The sequence below is a fragment of the Populus nigra genome, chromosome 13 (genome assembly GCF_951802175.1).
Source record: "Populus nigra chromosome 13, ddPopNigr1.1, whole genome shotgun sequence".
In the NCBI taxonomy this organism is placed as follows: Eukaryota; Viridiplantae; Streptophyta; class Magnoliopsida; order Malpighiales; family Salicaceae; genus Populus; species Populus nigra.
The window spans coordinates 3,883,927-3,900,712 of record NC_084864.1 but is presented as its reverse complement, the minus strand read 5'-3'; the positions used below and the strand labels follow the sequence as shown (position 1 = coordinate 3,900,712).

Below are 16,786 nucleotides of genomic sequence, written 5' to 3'. Positions count from 1 at the left end.
CCTTCAATGCGTGTTCTCGTGAAAACATAGAAAGGGGTCGCCCAATGTTTTCCTCTAAATTGGCTAAGCTTGAATTTCCCAAGTATTTTGGTAATCACCCAATTGAATGGTTTACGCGTGTCTACCAATTCTTTGAATACCAGGGCATTTTGGAAACACAAAAGGTGTCTGTGGCTTCCTTTCATTTGGAAGGAGAAGCAAATCAATGGTGGCAGTGTTTACGCAAGGCTTATCATGAGGAAAGAAAGCAGGTGTCGTGGGACATTTTTGTAGAAGAATTATGGTTGTTTTAGTCCAACGGATTGTGAAGATTTTGACGAGTCTTTATAAAAAATAAGACAAACAGGATCTTTACGTGAATACCAAAAGGAATATGAGAGGCTGGGAAATAGAGTGCAAGGGTGGACTTCGAAGGCATTAGTGGGCACCTTTATTGGAGGTCTTAAACCTAAAATTGCAAGTGGAATTCGGATGTTTAAGCCAAAATCCTTGAAGGAAGCCATCAGTTTAGCGAGGATGAAAGATGAGCAGCTGAACTGTCAACAGAAGACTGATCATCCATTCAATAGGACCATGGACATCTCTTCGTCGTCAAAAATGAAGTTTGCCTCACCAATAAAAAGACTAATTTGGTCTGAGATGCAAAGCAGGCGTGCTTAGGGCCTTTGCTTTAATTGTGATGAGAGGCTTGTACCAGGGTATAAATGTAAAGGACCACAATTAATGTTGCTAGAAGGCAGTTATGAAGAAGAAGATACAATATATGAACTTGAACCTTGAGGACAAGGTTTTGCTGAAAGATGGGGGCAATGATAAACCAAGAAGATCAAATAGAGTGCCTATCAAGAATCCAAGATACGGTGGTTAAGCAGGGATCAGTCTCCATGCGACATCAGCGTGTGACCTGGAGATTATGACTTAAGATTTGCATTAGTTGTTATTGTTGTTATTTTGCCTAGGAATCGGTCAATAAGTTAGAAAGAACAACTTCATTAGTGATGGTTATTTTGCTGTCAACTAGCCATTCCACTCCTTTTATTTAGGGAAGTAGTTGAGTCCTTTCACTACAACATTATCCAGTTTTACCGACGGACCAATTTCGTCGGTGACAGTAATGAAATCCGTCGGTGAAAATAATACCGACAGACTCACCGACGTACTACGTCCGTCGGTAAAACGGTCGTCGGTAAATCCCATTTCCGTCGCTAATGCTGTCACAAATAAAAAAAACCACCTACCGACGGAAACACCGACGGTTTACAGACGGATACGCCCGCGCCAAAAAAAAAGTTTCCCGCGGGAACATTACCGACGGAATAAATTCGTCGGTAATTTCAAGGGTAATTACCGACGGCATTACCGACGGCAAATCTGTCGGTAATTATGGCATGGCTGGTAATTTTGTTGCAACTCTCTGTGTAATACCGACGGATTATATCCGTCGGTAATGATGGCATGGATGGTAATTGTTCGGCAACTCTCTGTTAAATACCGACGGATAGTATCCGTCGGTATATCCGTCGGTAGTTATTTAAAAGATATATAAAAAATAATTTATTAATTGTAAAAAACCTTAATAAACAAATAGAAATGCATTAAACATTAATAATGTAAAAGTAATGTTAAATAATATTCATTACAAATTTAATGTGTTTAAAAAGCAAAATTAAACTAGAATAGCGGCGGAGCTGGAGGAGGAGGCGGAGGAGGAGGAGGAGGCTGGTTGTTCCCGGGACCATACGGCCAAAAAGAAGCTGCACAAGTATCGTCACCCATCTTTGATCTCATCTCCATGACTATTTGACGGAGCTCATCATAATTCGTCGAGAGTTGTTGATATTGTTGTTTCAACGCAATGAACTCCTCAGACTGGGTGTTCGATACTGATGGAGAGCTTCCAACAGTTGAGACACTACGAGTCGACCGCAAGTTGTCAGCCGTAGTGTTGGAGAGCCCGTAGACCCTATTTTTATCGGGTCCACCAGACGATCCCGCCTCCATCCACAAATCTGGATCGAAATCTGGATGGGTCGACGGATTGTCCCCATATCTCTCCCTCAACCGGCTATTATAGGTCTCCTGAAAATTCCATCGGTAAAAAAATCATCAAATGCAATTCAAGATGCAATTCAAGAAAATAATAACTTACAAAATAAAATGAATGAACGAACATACCACGAAGTGCTGAGCACGGTTGTCCACGAACTGTTGCACCCCCTTTTGGCGGTCTTGACTCCGCACATGCGTCTCTAGAAACAGCTCCATTGGACTCAGTTCACGTCCAAGAGACGCAGCCTGTAAGGAAAAAATAGGTTGAAAGTTAAATATATTATAAGGAACGACAAATTAATTAACGATATATTTCATTAAAATTAATCTTACCATCCGCTTTGCATGTGCGCTGAATGGGACGGATCCGCTAGTGTGCGTGGTCACCGAACCATAAATTTGCCGGTTCCGGTTGTCGGCGCCAGACTGTGAGCGCCGTGAGAACCGCTTTAAGGTCACGTGCTCAATATATGCCGTCCATATTTCCCCCGAGATGAATGGCGGTTTGAATTCCTGCCAAACCGCCACCTCATTCCATCCTTCAAGACCGTTATCCCTCGCATGTCTTTTTGATTTTTTTTTGGTGTCATACCAAAAATCACGCAACCTACTTCCATAGTAACAAATTAGAATTTAAAACATAAAATTATAAAACAAAAATAAATATTATTTTCAATGTTACCTAGTTGCCGCGTGATTCTCCCATACCCTCCTCACAACATTGTTGTCCGCCCTATCCCACTCAAATTTGTTATGTGTATATAAATAATTCATATAAAATAAAAATAGTACAAGATATAAAATTATAAAAATTATTTATTAAAAATTAACACCGACCTGAAATCGCTTAAACCATGCATCGATATTAGGTTTCCACTCAGGATGTTTGGAAACCTGGCTCCATTGAAACAATGGAATCTCCATCGATGATTTAAACGCCAATGTTATAGTCCTTGCAGCCTCAATGTTTGTGAACTTGAAATTAAATAAAAGTAGTAATTAATATTAATTAGTTGTTCATAAATTATGTTATAAGTATATAAAAAAAAAACTAAAACCTAAGCAAACTTACATTGAGAGGTCATCCTTCCATTGTGCCTGGTACTTGCGGGTGAATTGACCCCGCTGTGAAGGCACATCGCTTCTGCGCTGTGAAACCGCGCTAGAAGAGGCAGCATCACAAGTTGGCGTAGATTCCTCGCTGTGATCAGCACCTAAGGATACGTCCTCCTCGCTGCTAGAAGAACTAGCTGCAACCGTCTTCTGACGACGTGCTGTAGATTTCATTCTACGCATCTACACAAATGTATACGAATAATTACATAATTAACTTCGATTATTTTAAAAAAAAATTCGACAGAGTCTCCCCTGTACTGGGGGGTCCCAAGTTGTCGACAAAATCATATTACACTTCCAATTTTATTTCACATCCCGATCCAATCATCCTGGATCTCAACCCAACTCATCATCATCAACACAACATTTTATTCAATAACATCATATAGAATTACAACTATGAACATTCATTGTTAAATTGGTACTAACATTAGATTTAAGTCATACAAATATCCTAAATTAAGATAAACTAATTAAATGCAATTCTATATATATAAATTAACATTTTTAAAATAAATCAACAATAACAATTATATTTATAAATTAACATTTTTAACATAAATTCAACAATAACAATTATAGCAATACAAACAATAATATCCTAAATTAAGATAAACTAATTAAATGCAATTCTATATATATAAATTAACATTTTTAAAATAAATCAACAATAACAATTATATTTATAAATTAACATTTTTAACATAAATTCAACAATAACAATTATAGCAATACAAACAATAATATCCTAAATTAAGATAAACTAATTAAATGCAATTCTATATATATAAATTAACATTTTTAAAATAAATCAACAATAACAATTATATTTATAAATTAACATTTTTAACATAAATTCAACAATAACAATTATAGCAATACAAACAATAATATCCTAAATTAAGATAAACTAATTAAATGCAATTCTATATATATAAATTAACATTTTTAAAATAAATCAACAATAACAATTATATATATAAATTAACATTTTTAACATAAAATTCAACAATAACAATTATAGCAATACAAACAATAATATAAAAACTAAAAAACTAAAATTAATAAATAAAATTAAAAAACTAAAAAACTAAAAAACACTACACAACACACAACATAAACACAAAACAAACAATACACAAAACTAAAAAACATTATATCAATTCAAAATAAATTTGGGAATAAAAAATGCTTACCTTAATAATGTGTTGAATTTAAGATTTTATCTACAAACAATATACAAAACAAAGAACACCAAAAAAAATAATCATAATTAAAATAAAAAAAATAAAAAGATAAAGAAAAAAAAATACATACCTTTTAAAACTACCACCAAAACAATAAAATCCTTCTAAAAGCTAAATATAAATGAGAGAAGAAGAGCAAGGGAGAAGAGAAAGGGAGAAGAGGAGAAGAGGAGAAGAGAAAGGGAGAAGAGGAGAAGAGGAGAAAATGAACAAAGTGGGGGGATGGGCGGTATATAAAGCAATATTTCCGACGGAATTTCCGACGGAAATTAATTGCTGTCGGTGCAATTAATTTTCGTCAGAAATTCCGTCGGAAATTAATTGAAATTCGCACCAAAAAGTTTGGAAATCCCGCCAAACTTTTCGATCCGTCGGTACGGGTGCAGACGGACACGTGTCACACATGCGTGATCCGTCGGTAATGCCGTCGGTACTGGACGTCGGAAAGTCCGTCGGTAATCGTGCAGACGGACACGTGTCAAACATGGGACAACCCGTCGGTGATTCCGTCGGTATTGGACGTCGGAAATGCCGTCGGAAATCCATCGGAAATCCGTCGGTGAATGTGGCAAAATCCTGTAATTTGTTTTGCAACTCTCTGTGAAATACCGACGGTTTATATTCCGTCGGTAAATCCGTCGGTGAATGTGGCAAAATCCTGTAATTTGTTTTGTAACTCTCTGTGAAATACCGACGGTTTATATTCCGTCGGTAAATCTGTCGGTGAAAAGGTAAATTTTTCTTATTTTTTTAATGGAACCCTCTCAAAAAATCTTGAATTGCAATCTTACAACACACACAACACAATAACAAAGGTTGACCCTTAAAGAAGAATAAATATTTCATGTTTCAAATTATTACATTATAAAAATAAGGCTTTATAACATGTTTAGTTAGTCGGAATTTTCATCTTCGTCCTCTATTGAATTGTTATCATCAGCTTCATCGCACTCTTCAATTTCGTTATAATCTTCTTCAACAACATTTTTTTTTCCACTAGTAGAGCTCAGAACAACATTCAACTCCTCTGCGTCAACATCAACAAGACTATCGTTGAAAACACGAAAATTCGAATTTTCTTCTAAGTCAATCGACCGAGCAACTCGGTATGGTTCAACCAACTCACTAGCTTGAAAGACTTCATCTATCACACTTGTGTCTTCGTTCTCATCCTGAACAACCTCGACACGACCCTTGGGTTTTGTTTTTAAAACGGATAACCAATCAACTCTTGATCGGTCCTTTCTAAAGGAAGGGGTGTATGTGTAATAAACTTGTTGGCATTGCTTTGCGAAAACAAAGACATCATTTACGTTGCGGTGTCTAGCTTTTGAATTGATTTCAACGAGACCATAGTGAGGATCTACTCTGATTCCTCTGTCAGTTGTGTCATACCAATAGCATTTGAATAAAAACACTCTATTTTGCTCGCTATGATATTGCAATTCGATGACCTCTTCCAATCTACCGTAGTAGTCAACTTCAAACTCACTAGAAGTCGATCCCTTAATACAAACACCGATGTTGTATGTCTTTCTTCCATGCCCGTATTCTTCAGTATGAAAGACATATCCATTGACAAAATATCCATTATAGCACTTGACTTTTCTTTCAGAGCCCAAACATAGTAAAGACAGTGAAATAGCAGCACTACCTCCCATTTGATAAACCTAGCCTGTAAATTAAATACAACAATAATCAATAAAAGGATATTATGTAACATTGACTACAATTAATTACATTGCAAGAGATAATGAGTTTGTGATAGGACTTACATGTGTTCTAAACCATGTGGCAAATTGTTCATCTTGTAATTGAAAGATCTGGGATTCGGTCAGCTGTGAGTTATTGGACAGTAAGTATCGTCGATGTTGCCTGCAAGGTTGTTCCAAAGTATATGAGTGTATGGTATCACAAAACATAAATAGTACACTCTTGACAAAGTTTAAGTCGAACATCCACTTACTTAATAAAAGGTCTAAGCTCATCACAGTTAAATAGGACATAATTGTGTGCTTGTCTGAACTCTATTTCAGACAAATATCTTCCCCTCACGACATTTTTAGGTGTGGGTCATCCAGGATTGGAGAATATTGACAAGTTCCCACTTGAATGCACTTCACCACCATCATCATGTCGTGGAACACGGTTTATCCTCGTTCTCAAATGAGGTTCAAAATAGTATGAGATAAATGTTGAGATCTCCTCAACAATATATGCCTCACATATCGACGCCTCAACATGCGCCTTGTTCTTAACCTTTTTTTTAAGATTGAACAAGTATTTGCATATATATATATATATTAATAAAAAATTATCAATTAAAAACATTAAAATAAAAATAAAAACATTTAATTATAAATGTCATAGCAACTGTAATATCTAACCTCTCGAATGGATACATCCATCTGTACTGGACCGGTCCTCCAACTTTTACCTCAAACGGTAAATGTACGGGTAGATGCTCCATTGAGTCAAAAAATGATGGAGGGAATATCATCTCAAGTTTGCATATTGTCTCGACGATATTCTTTTCAAGCCTTTCAATGTGATCAACATTCAACTTGCTGGAGCATATGTCTCTGAAGAAATGACTAATCTCCGTTAGTGCATCCCATATCCCCTTTGGCAACAAATCACGAAAAGCTAATGGGATGAGTGTTTGCATAAACACATGGCAGTCATGACTCTTCATTCCATATAATCTGCATTCCTCCATATTAACCAGCCTTGATATGTTCGAGGCATGTCCATCGGGGAAACGCAGACTCTTAAGCCATTTGTAGACTAGTAGTTGTGCGTTTTTCTCTAGCACGAAGCTTGCTCTTGGTTTTGCGACCCGTGACCCATCACAAAACAACTCCATATTTTTACGGTTACAGAACAACGCTACATCCAATCTAGCCTTGATGTTGTCCTTTGTCTTCCCCTTCACATCCATGAAGGTATTGAAAATGTTCTCAAACACGTTCTTTTCAATGTGCATGACGTCAAGGTTATGGCGGAGAAGATTGGTCTTCCAATAAGGAAGCTCCCAAAATATACTTCGCTTCACCCAATTATGGGTCAAACCAAAACCAGGAAACTTCTGCTTACCTGATTGGAGACCAAACACAATTTCACCGTACTCTGACACAACATCAAACAATTCTTCACCGGCAAGACGCGGGGGTGCAACATCATTTTCAACTCTGCCAACAAAGAAATCCTTTCTGTTCTTTCTGTACCTGTGGTTATGTGGCAAGAAACGACGGTGACAGTCAAAAAAAGAAGCTTTACCCCCGTTTGTTAGCGTGAATGCCTTGTTGTTCTCCATACAATATGGACATGCTAGCTTTCCATGCGTGCTCCAACCAGAAACCATTCCATAAGCTGGGAAATCATTGATAGTCCACATCAAAGCCACTCTCATAACAAAATTTTGTTTCCTCGAGATGTCATAAGTCAAAGCTCCAGGGGACCACAACTGCGTCAACTCATCAATCAACGGACGAAGACAAACATCTATATTCCGCCCTGGACTGCTCGGACCTGGTATGACCATAGATAAAAACATGAACTCCGGCCTCATACACATCCCCGGTGGCAAGTTATAAACCGTCAGTATGACCGGCCAACAAGAATAAGGAGCAGCAAATGACCCGAATGGGTTGAATCCGTCTGTACACAACCCAAGACGCACGTTCCTTGATTCAGCTGAAAAGGGAGGATGCATACTGTTAAAGTGTTTCCAGGCTTCACCGTCAGAAGGATGAACCATCACTCCATCAACCGCATGGTGTGATTGGTGCCATGTCATGTGCTCAGCAGTCCTTGGTGACATGAATAACCTCTGCAGTCTAGGTGTGATTGGGAAGTATCTAAGTTTTTTATATGCCACGAGAGTCTTCCCTCTACCAGTTCTGGGTTTGTAACGGGAATGCCCGCATGTCATGCACTCGGTCATCTCAGCATTTTCAAGGTAGTATAACATGCAGAAGTTAGGGCATATATCAATTTTCTGGTATCCTAAACCGAGGGGTTTCATCATGGACTTGGCAGCATAGAAGTTCTCTTTCAGCCTGTTCCCTTCAGGTAAAATGCTTCTCGCCCATTCAATAATCTTGTCATAACCGGCCTCACTCAACCCGTGATCTGACTTGATGGTGAACACCTGTGCTACGGCTGATAATTTACTGTGGTTCGTGCAGCCATCCCATAATGGTTCGTCAGAATCTCTCAACAGATCAAAAAACCTTGCTGCATCTGCATTAGGTTCTTCTTCTATGATTGGACATTCCCTGACATTACCTTCACTCATTCTCATTGCATCCATAACCATATTCCTGTAAGGATTACTGTTCTCATTTCCAACTTCATGCATGTTGCTAGCACTAGAAGTTGACCCAACCACCTGTTCTTCCATGCTCTCATCAGGAACAAATAGTTCTCCGTGAGCATACCAACACAGGTAATCTTCCATGAACCCTTTGGTTAGAAGATGCATCGTTACAACATCTTGATGCAGAAACTTTAAATTTTTACACTTCCTGCATGGACACCTAATACCGCCATCAGTAAAATTCCTCGGAATAGATGTTGCGAAATTAATAAAACCCTGGACACCGTTACAATAATCTATCCTCCGCAATCCTTGGGGTGAGTCCCGATACATCCATGAACGATCATCCATGACTTCTATTGAACCTCTATAAAACATAACAAAAATATTGGTTTTCCCCGACATTATCCAACAAACTAAAACAACACTTATGTTAAATATTCATTATCAATTATCAACTATCAACGTTCATACAAACAATTTAACAACTACAAAATTATACATTCATACTACAAGTTTCTTTGACAAATAACAATTAAACAAGTACAAACATTAACAAAATACATATACTAAAACAATAAAATTCACAATTAAATATTAAAACTAAAAAGGATAGATTTACTTATAAAAAAATGATAAAATCTACAAGAAACGGATATTGTGACCACGTACAAGATATAAGAAACTTGAGTGCTCGTGTTGAGAATAATGGAGTTTGGGATGGGTGTTTGGCTGCAGTTTGGGAGGGGAGTTGTAGTTTGGGAGGGGAGAGGTGGGATGGGAAAGAAGAAGAAGGAGAAACAGAGGAAGAGAGTGTCGGCAGATAGGTGCATATAATGGTTTTTTCCGACGGAATCACCGACGGACACCTTCCGTCTGTGATTCCGTCGGTGATGCCATCGGTGACAGCGCCACGTCACTGTACGGCTATCTCAGTTTGAATCCCTCGGTACTTTCCGTCGGTAAAATCGCCTGACGTCACCACGCCGTTGCATATTTCCAGACGAACTGTATACCCCGTCGGCGAAACCGTCGGTATATACCGACGGAATTGTTCCGTCGGTATATACCGACGGAATGACCGACAGAATAAATCCGTCGGTATATACCGACAGATTTTGAGACGGAATTATTTCAGTCGGTAATAATTACCGACGGAAAAATTCCGTCGGTAATTCCGTTGCTTTTCTCCGGTTTTCTGGTAGAGTTTTTTGTATTTAAACTCTAGTTTCCAGTAAACAAGCAAGAAAAAGAATTACAAGGTTTATTCTCACCTCAAGCAGAGTATATTTTACACATTTCTTTAATAGCTTTGATTGGGACTATCAGAATCTTCCACTTTATTAATGGCTTTGTGTCGTGTCCTTCTTCTCCTCGTATAGCTGAAATTGATAGTTATGTTGGTTCTTCCACACACATCAACCCTTCTTTTTTTTGTTGGAAGCAACATGATTAACTTATTTTAAGTGCATTACTACCTTCTTTTTCAATGGAAGTATTACATTTTATGGTAGATTGTCGGACCTCCCATTGTGTTTCACATAGTCTTGTGCAAGCTCTTGCCTCTTTGTCTAATTCTCACTTTATGCAACTCCACAGGTCCTTTCAATAACTTTGGCAAGGTGAAGCTTCTATTGCTATGTATATATAATAGGCAAAATCCTTATTTGATGAATTGTTTGTTGTTGACAAGCCAATCTCTCTTGAAGATTTCAATCTCTGTGTTTCGTGGCCTTTATAGTAAGTTCAAAACTTGGTAATTAGCCTCGCATCCAAGGTAGAGCCTCTGTTATATGCAGTTCTCCATAGCCATCTCCTTACCTATCAGTTTCTTCACAAGACTTCCCTTTAATCCATAGTTGTCAACCCTCATGTGCTGCCCATACTGCCTCTGCTACCCTCGGCCAACCTTTCCCAGTTTTAGAACAACCCTAGCTTTAGCTGTAACAGAGGTCATTTTAATGGCAGCTGGCACCCCAACAACAACCACAACAGCCACCAACATAGGTTTGATTTTTGTGGTTTTTAGGGGTTTACTAACACCAACTAGAAGCTAAGCAACTGGCGGCAAAACTAAAGGAACTTTGGCTCTTTACAGTGGTCTCCTCACCAATCCTTTGAGCAGAACATCAAATGACAACTCTACTTCTCCTTCAGCCACATAGCCTTTCAATGCTCTCAGTTTCGCAATAATGGAAAGCAATTGACTACCCATCTTGTTGTTGGAAATGTTTCTTATGACTCTGACCAAGTCTGCACCATATCTCGGTAATGATCATTTGCATGTTGGTGATGGTAAGGACCTTTTTATATCCAATATTAGACATACCATGTTACATACTCCAAAACGTACTTTTACCTTATCAAACGTTCTTCATGTTCCTCATATTACTAAGCCACTACTTTCTATTCATAAATTTTATCATGATAATAATGTCTATTATGAATTTCATGCATCTGTGTTTTATGTAAAACATCTCATCACCAAGGCAGTGCTCTTTTTCGATCAGAGTAACGATAGTCTCTATATTGTGTCTAAGTCTTTTGCCACGTCAATCCCTTAGGCTTACTAGTCTCCTTACGTTTCTGCAACTGCTGATATGTGGCATCGTCGATTGGGTCCTATTTCCCGTGTTTTTAATTGTTTAGCTTCCAAAAATAAAATAACGATGTTCTCTTGTTCAATGCCAAGCTTATCTGCTAGACAAGTTATCGCGTTTGTCATTAAGAACTAAAAGTCACAAAACTATTACTCCACTTGATTTAATCCTTAATGATATTTGGGGCCCCGCTCTAATGCTTTTCTCTAATGGTTTTCATTACTTTGTTATTTTTATCGATACACATACAAAACAAATATATATATATGGTATTATCCTCTTGTTGCGAAATCTAATGTGTTTTCTATTTTCCATCATTTTCAAGCTCTTGTTGAGCGTTAATTTTCATGAAAAATTAAATCTGTTCAAACTAATTGGAGTGGTGAATATTGTATGTTAAACAGTTTCTTTCAGGCTATTAGTATTCATCGTCGACTAATTTGTCCTCATACTCATGAATGACATTATTGAACGTCGCCATCGACATATTGTTGAAACTGGCCTTACCCTTCTAACATTGTTATAGTTTTTGTCTTTGCTTGTTTTTATATTTGTCTTGCTTCTTGATTTATATACATATTTTTGGATACGCTACTAACATTGTTATATTTAGAGTTGAAATTAGTTTTGCAAAGGCTAAAGAAAAGTGAGACAAGAGGCAAAAAAACATTACAAATATATTTAAGTTAAAAAACCTATATTTGAGTGAAACATGAGAAGAGTGAAAACATATGAGAAAGTAGGTTAGGAATATATAATTCTCATGAACTAATCAGTTTTTAGATTCAAAGATATGAAAGGCAAACAACAACATAACACTATAGAAGGGAGACAATAAAATTGTAATTTAGTTACGTCTTATGAATCAACGGATGGATCATATGGCCAATGAATTTAGATATAGGTTGGATAGGTTGGAGAGGCAACATGTTAATGATCATGGTAGGGTTCAAAATAGGCATGAGTAAAGAGAATTTAATGTTAAGAGGGTTGTTAGGTGTGTTAACACTAATGTGATTAAGTTTGTGGCTCATAATATGGATATGAGTGATGTTGATTTTGAAGATGTGTTTGTGAGACATAAGGAACATTTTGGATATGAGCAGAACTGTAGTTTTGGAGAGGGTGATAATTTTGGCCTGAGGGGTAATTATAGGTACTTAGACAATAATGTTAAGTTTAGTGGAGATTTGGATACAATTAAGTGGAAAATACCGACTTTACAAGGTAAGAATGATTCAAAAGTTTATTTAGAATGGGAGAAGAAGGTGAAGTGAATTTTTTAGTGTCACAATTATCCAAAACCAAGAAAGTCAAGCTTGTTGTGATTGCTTTTATTTATTATGCCATTGTATTATGGGATTAGTTAGTGACAAATCACAAAAGGAATTATCATAGGTAGATACTTGGGATATGATGAATCCTTTATGAGGAAGAGATTTGTGCATAGTCATTATTATAGAGAATTGTATCAAAGGTTACCGAGTTTAAGTTAAGGTACAAAGAGTGTTGATGAGTACTCCAAGGAGATAAAACTTGCTATGATTCAAGCTAATATTGAGGAGGTTAGGGAGGCTATTATGGCTAGATTCATGAATGACCTTGATCATGATATAGCTCATATTATGAAGTTGCATTGTTATGTGGAGTTGGAGGAGATCGTGTATATGGCCGTAAAGGTGGAGAAACAACTTAAAAGGAAAGATACCATTCAGCGAAGCCAACTATTAGGCCCTTTGACACCTTGAAAACCCAATTTAAAGGCTAACACTAGGGATGGTCTATCACAACCAAATGAGGAGGGTAAGGTTGAATACCCTAGAAAGAAGAATGACACCTCAACTATTGTTAAAGGTAACAATGTTACTCCTACTTCTCATAATCGTGACATTAAATGTTTTCTTTATTTGAGTTTTGGTCATATTGCTTCACAATATCAAAACAAAAGAGTCATGATTATGAAAGCTAATAATGAGGTTGAGACCAATAGGGAGGATGAAGAGGAAAAGATGCCACCATTGGAGGATGCTAATGATGTTTGTGTGAGTATCTGGTTGAGGGAGAAGCACTTATGGCGAGGAGAGAACTGAATATGTATGTCAAGGTGGATGATTCAGAAGGTTAGAAGGAGAACATATTCCATATGAGATGTCATATATAGAATAAGATATGTAGCTTAATTATAGATGATGGTAGTTGCATTAATGTAACTAGTACTGAATTGGTGGAAAAGTTGAACTTCAACTCTAGCATACATCTTATACTTTATAAATTAGAATTGTTGAATAATAGTGGTGAAATGAAAGTAAATAAACAAGTTTTAGTTTCTTTTTGTATTAGTAAATATTGTGATGAGGTATTATGTGATGTTGTGCAATGAAAGCTAGTCATTTATTGTAACATTCCGTTTTGACAAAACATAATACGCATGATAATTGACATTGCAAATAGTATGAATTGTTTTTATATTCTAGAATCTTTTGGTGATTAGTGCATTTTCTATTGAAATTTCGGCAGAGTTTTCCCCATAGTTAAGCATACCAAGTTATCAATTGCTACCTATCTTTCAAGGCTTCTATAACCACAATGGTTATTCATCCCCGTTTCCTTACCCAAAACGTTTTCAATATTTGACAGCCTAATCACTTTTCAACATTCCAATCACACACATTCTCGACAAGATAACGTCGAACATCCCATAGATCAAAAGAAGAATTATTAGTAATCATGCTCGATTTACCTAAGACATACACGTACAAGTATAAATATAAATATAAATATAATTGCAAATAAAATAGTTCAATTTGAGAAAACAAACATACATAGAGATCGTTTCTTTTTGTTTTGAGTACTGAATTATCGTCCTACTTAAAACATTCATCAAGGGACTTCAATAAATAGGATATTTAAGTGAGATAACATTGTTGCAAAACGGAATTAATGATTCAGATTAATTACAAGGTCTATTACATGCACAACAAAAGGTTCCTGAAGTCCTTTTGTCTTCTAGTTATTTGGTCCATCGATATAGCAAAGTCCTGCAATAAGATTTAATTAAGCAAGATTTTTAGATTTATAAGGAAAAATATTTTTATCTTCTAAGAGTTTCAAAAATGAGAATTCTCCTCATGATATGTTAAGGAAATTTCCTCATACATAATAGTCACATCCCTTGTAATAACCACGTCTAATTATATTATGATACAAGTTTCTAGTCATACAAGTTATAATTTCAAAATTCTTATATCGGAGGTAACTCAAAATCTATCGTTCTCCAACATTACGGAAACGAATGCCAACATTCAATTTCAACATTGATCTTCACCCAAATGCAAAGGCATATTCCAAATTCTAATGGTTTTCCGCAACTCCAGAAACATGTCCAACTTTATCTTTTGCTCATCTCGAAAACAACCCAAATTCAATGGTTTTCATGATTTTAGAAACCAGACCAACATTGGCTTTCACTCACTGCAAAAGCAAACCAAATTCAATGGTTTCCACCATTTCAAAAAACATGTCAAACATTGGCTTTCGTTCACTGCGAAAGCAACCTAATTTCAATGGTTTTCGCCATTTTGGAAACAATGTGTAACATTAGCTTTTGTTCACTGCAAAAGTAACCCAATTTCAATGGTTTTTGCCATTTTGGAAACAAGTCCAACATTGGCTTTCGCTCACTGTGAAAGCAACTCAAATTCAATGGTTTTTGTCATTTCAGAAACAAGTCCAACATTGGAACTTTAGCTAATGCTAGGATAATTAGAAATATTTCATTTATTGATTGTGTCAATATGAAAAATAGAATAATGATATTAGTTAAAGTTTGATATGAATTAATAAACTTGATTAAGATGTTTAAGTGAGAAAGAGTATATATATATATATATATTGTAGATGTGAAAAGAAATGATGTGATATACTTGTCAATCCAAGAGAGGCTGTCAGGCCAACATCGCAGCAGGGGACTTTAGCTCGAGCTTAGTCATTAGGTAATTACAAGGTGCCTAAATTTATTATTGGTCAATATGTATTTTTATCTGATTAATTGTGGTTGATAGATTAGTAATTGTTAGATTGTTTACTTGGGGAAATAAGATATGCGATGTGATGAATTAATTCTTGGATTAATGGAATTAGTGTCTTAGTAAATGGACATGATAAGGAATTAATTCCCTGGTTAATGAGATTAGTACCCTGATGAATGGGCAAATCATTGAACTAATTCTTAGTTTAATGGAATTAGTGCCTCGACAAATAGGAGTGATGAGGAATTAATTTCCTGGTTAACAAGATTAGTACTCTGATGAATAGGTGAATCATTTAACTAATTTTTTGGATTGATAGAATTAGTGCTTGTTAAATAGACGAGTGAGAAATTAATCACCTATTAGTAAAATTAATGCTCGGGTTAATGGGCAATAGGAATAATTATATTTTTGATTGATGTTCAAAAAAATTAAAGATTATTCTGAAATTTAATTGAAATATATAATACTAGATGAGCAAATTAATTTAATGATCTTATGAGTAAATTTTCAAAAACAAAGGATGAAAGAAAGAAAGTAAGAAAGAATTTATTGATATTTTATTTTATCTGTCTAATCGAATTATTATATTAAATCAACTTCAAGGTACATTCCCCAACCGGATTGAACAGTAGATTAGTTTCAGAATTTAATGAATGAATGAATGAATTATTTTGTTATGTAATATAAATTTCAGAATTTAATGCGTCAATAGTTTATCGGAAGCTTTTTTTTTCTAGTATAATTTTAATTATGAATTTCTTCTTTAATTATATACTTATTTTAATTATAATTTCGTTAATGGTCCTTATTTGTAAATCTTTAAATTGTGTAATGCACTTAAGTTATAATTTATAGAAGAATTCAATGAATTGTATCTATATAAATGTGTGATATTGAATTGCTTAAACATGTATGAATTTGAATATTGAGAAATTGTGATGTAATGAGAGGAGAAAGTTCTGGATGATAAGACGAGTAGGAAATTTGATAATTGAGAATTGTTGAAGAATAATTGATAACTTGGTACCTAAAAATACATAGGAAACTCTACCGGATTTTTGATTGATTGCAAGGAAAAAACAATTACTCTAATCTTAACTGAATTATTATGTCCTTGCTCTTTGTTTTGAACACACACTTTGGAGTTGTTATAAAGATCCTTTGAGCCCTCAACCAAAATTGGTTGACGATTGAGTATATTCTTATCGTCCTTTGACTTGGATGGTCTAAGTCTTGCAAGGATTGAAGTTTGTTTTAGTACCTTTTTTTTTGTTCCAATCTTATCAAATACTGAAGCATAAGTTGTAGTCATGCAAAGACAATCCTAAACCAAGGATCTAAGATGTGTAGGCTGACTTTGTTATTTCTCATTCAATTTTTCCACCCTTATGTATCATAATGTCTCATTCTTAATATTAAAAT

The 16,786-nt window shown here is 35.7% G+C and overlaps 1 protein-coding gene across 1 annotated transcript; it reads right to left on the bottom strand.

Annotated features, from left to right (window-relative positions):
- Nucleotides 1–1,666: 1,666 nt before the first annotated feature.
- Nucleotides 1,667–2,633, bottom strand: LOC133670599 (uncharacterized). Its single transcript, XM_062091130.1, has 3 exons — nt 2,383–2,633; nt 2,176–2,295; nt 1,667–2,079 (listed from the first exon to the last, which is right to left on the bottom strand). Exons 1-3 carry the CDS (start codon nt 2,383–2,385, stop codon nt 1,672–1,674), a joined length of 531 nt encoding a protein of 176 aa, XP_061947114.1. The 5' UTR covers nt 2,386–2,633; the 3' UTR covers nt 1,667–1,671.
- Nucleotides 2,634–16,786: the final 14,153 nt, after the last annotated feature.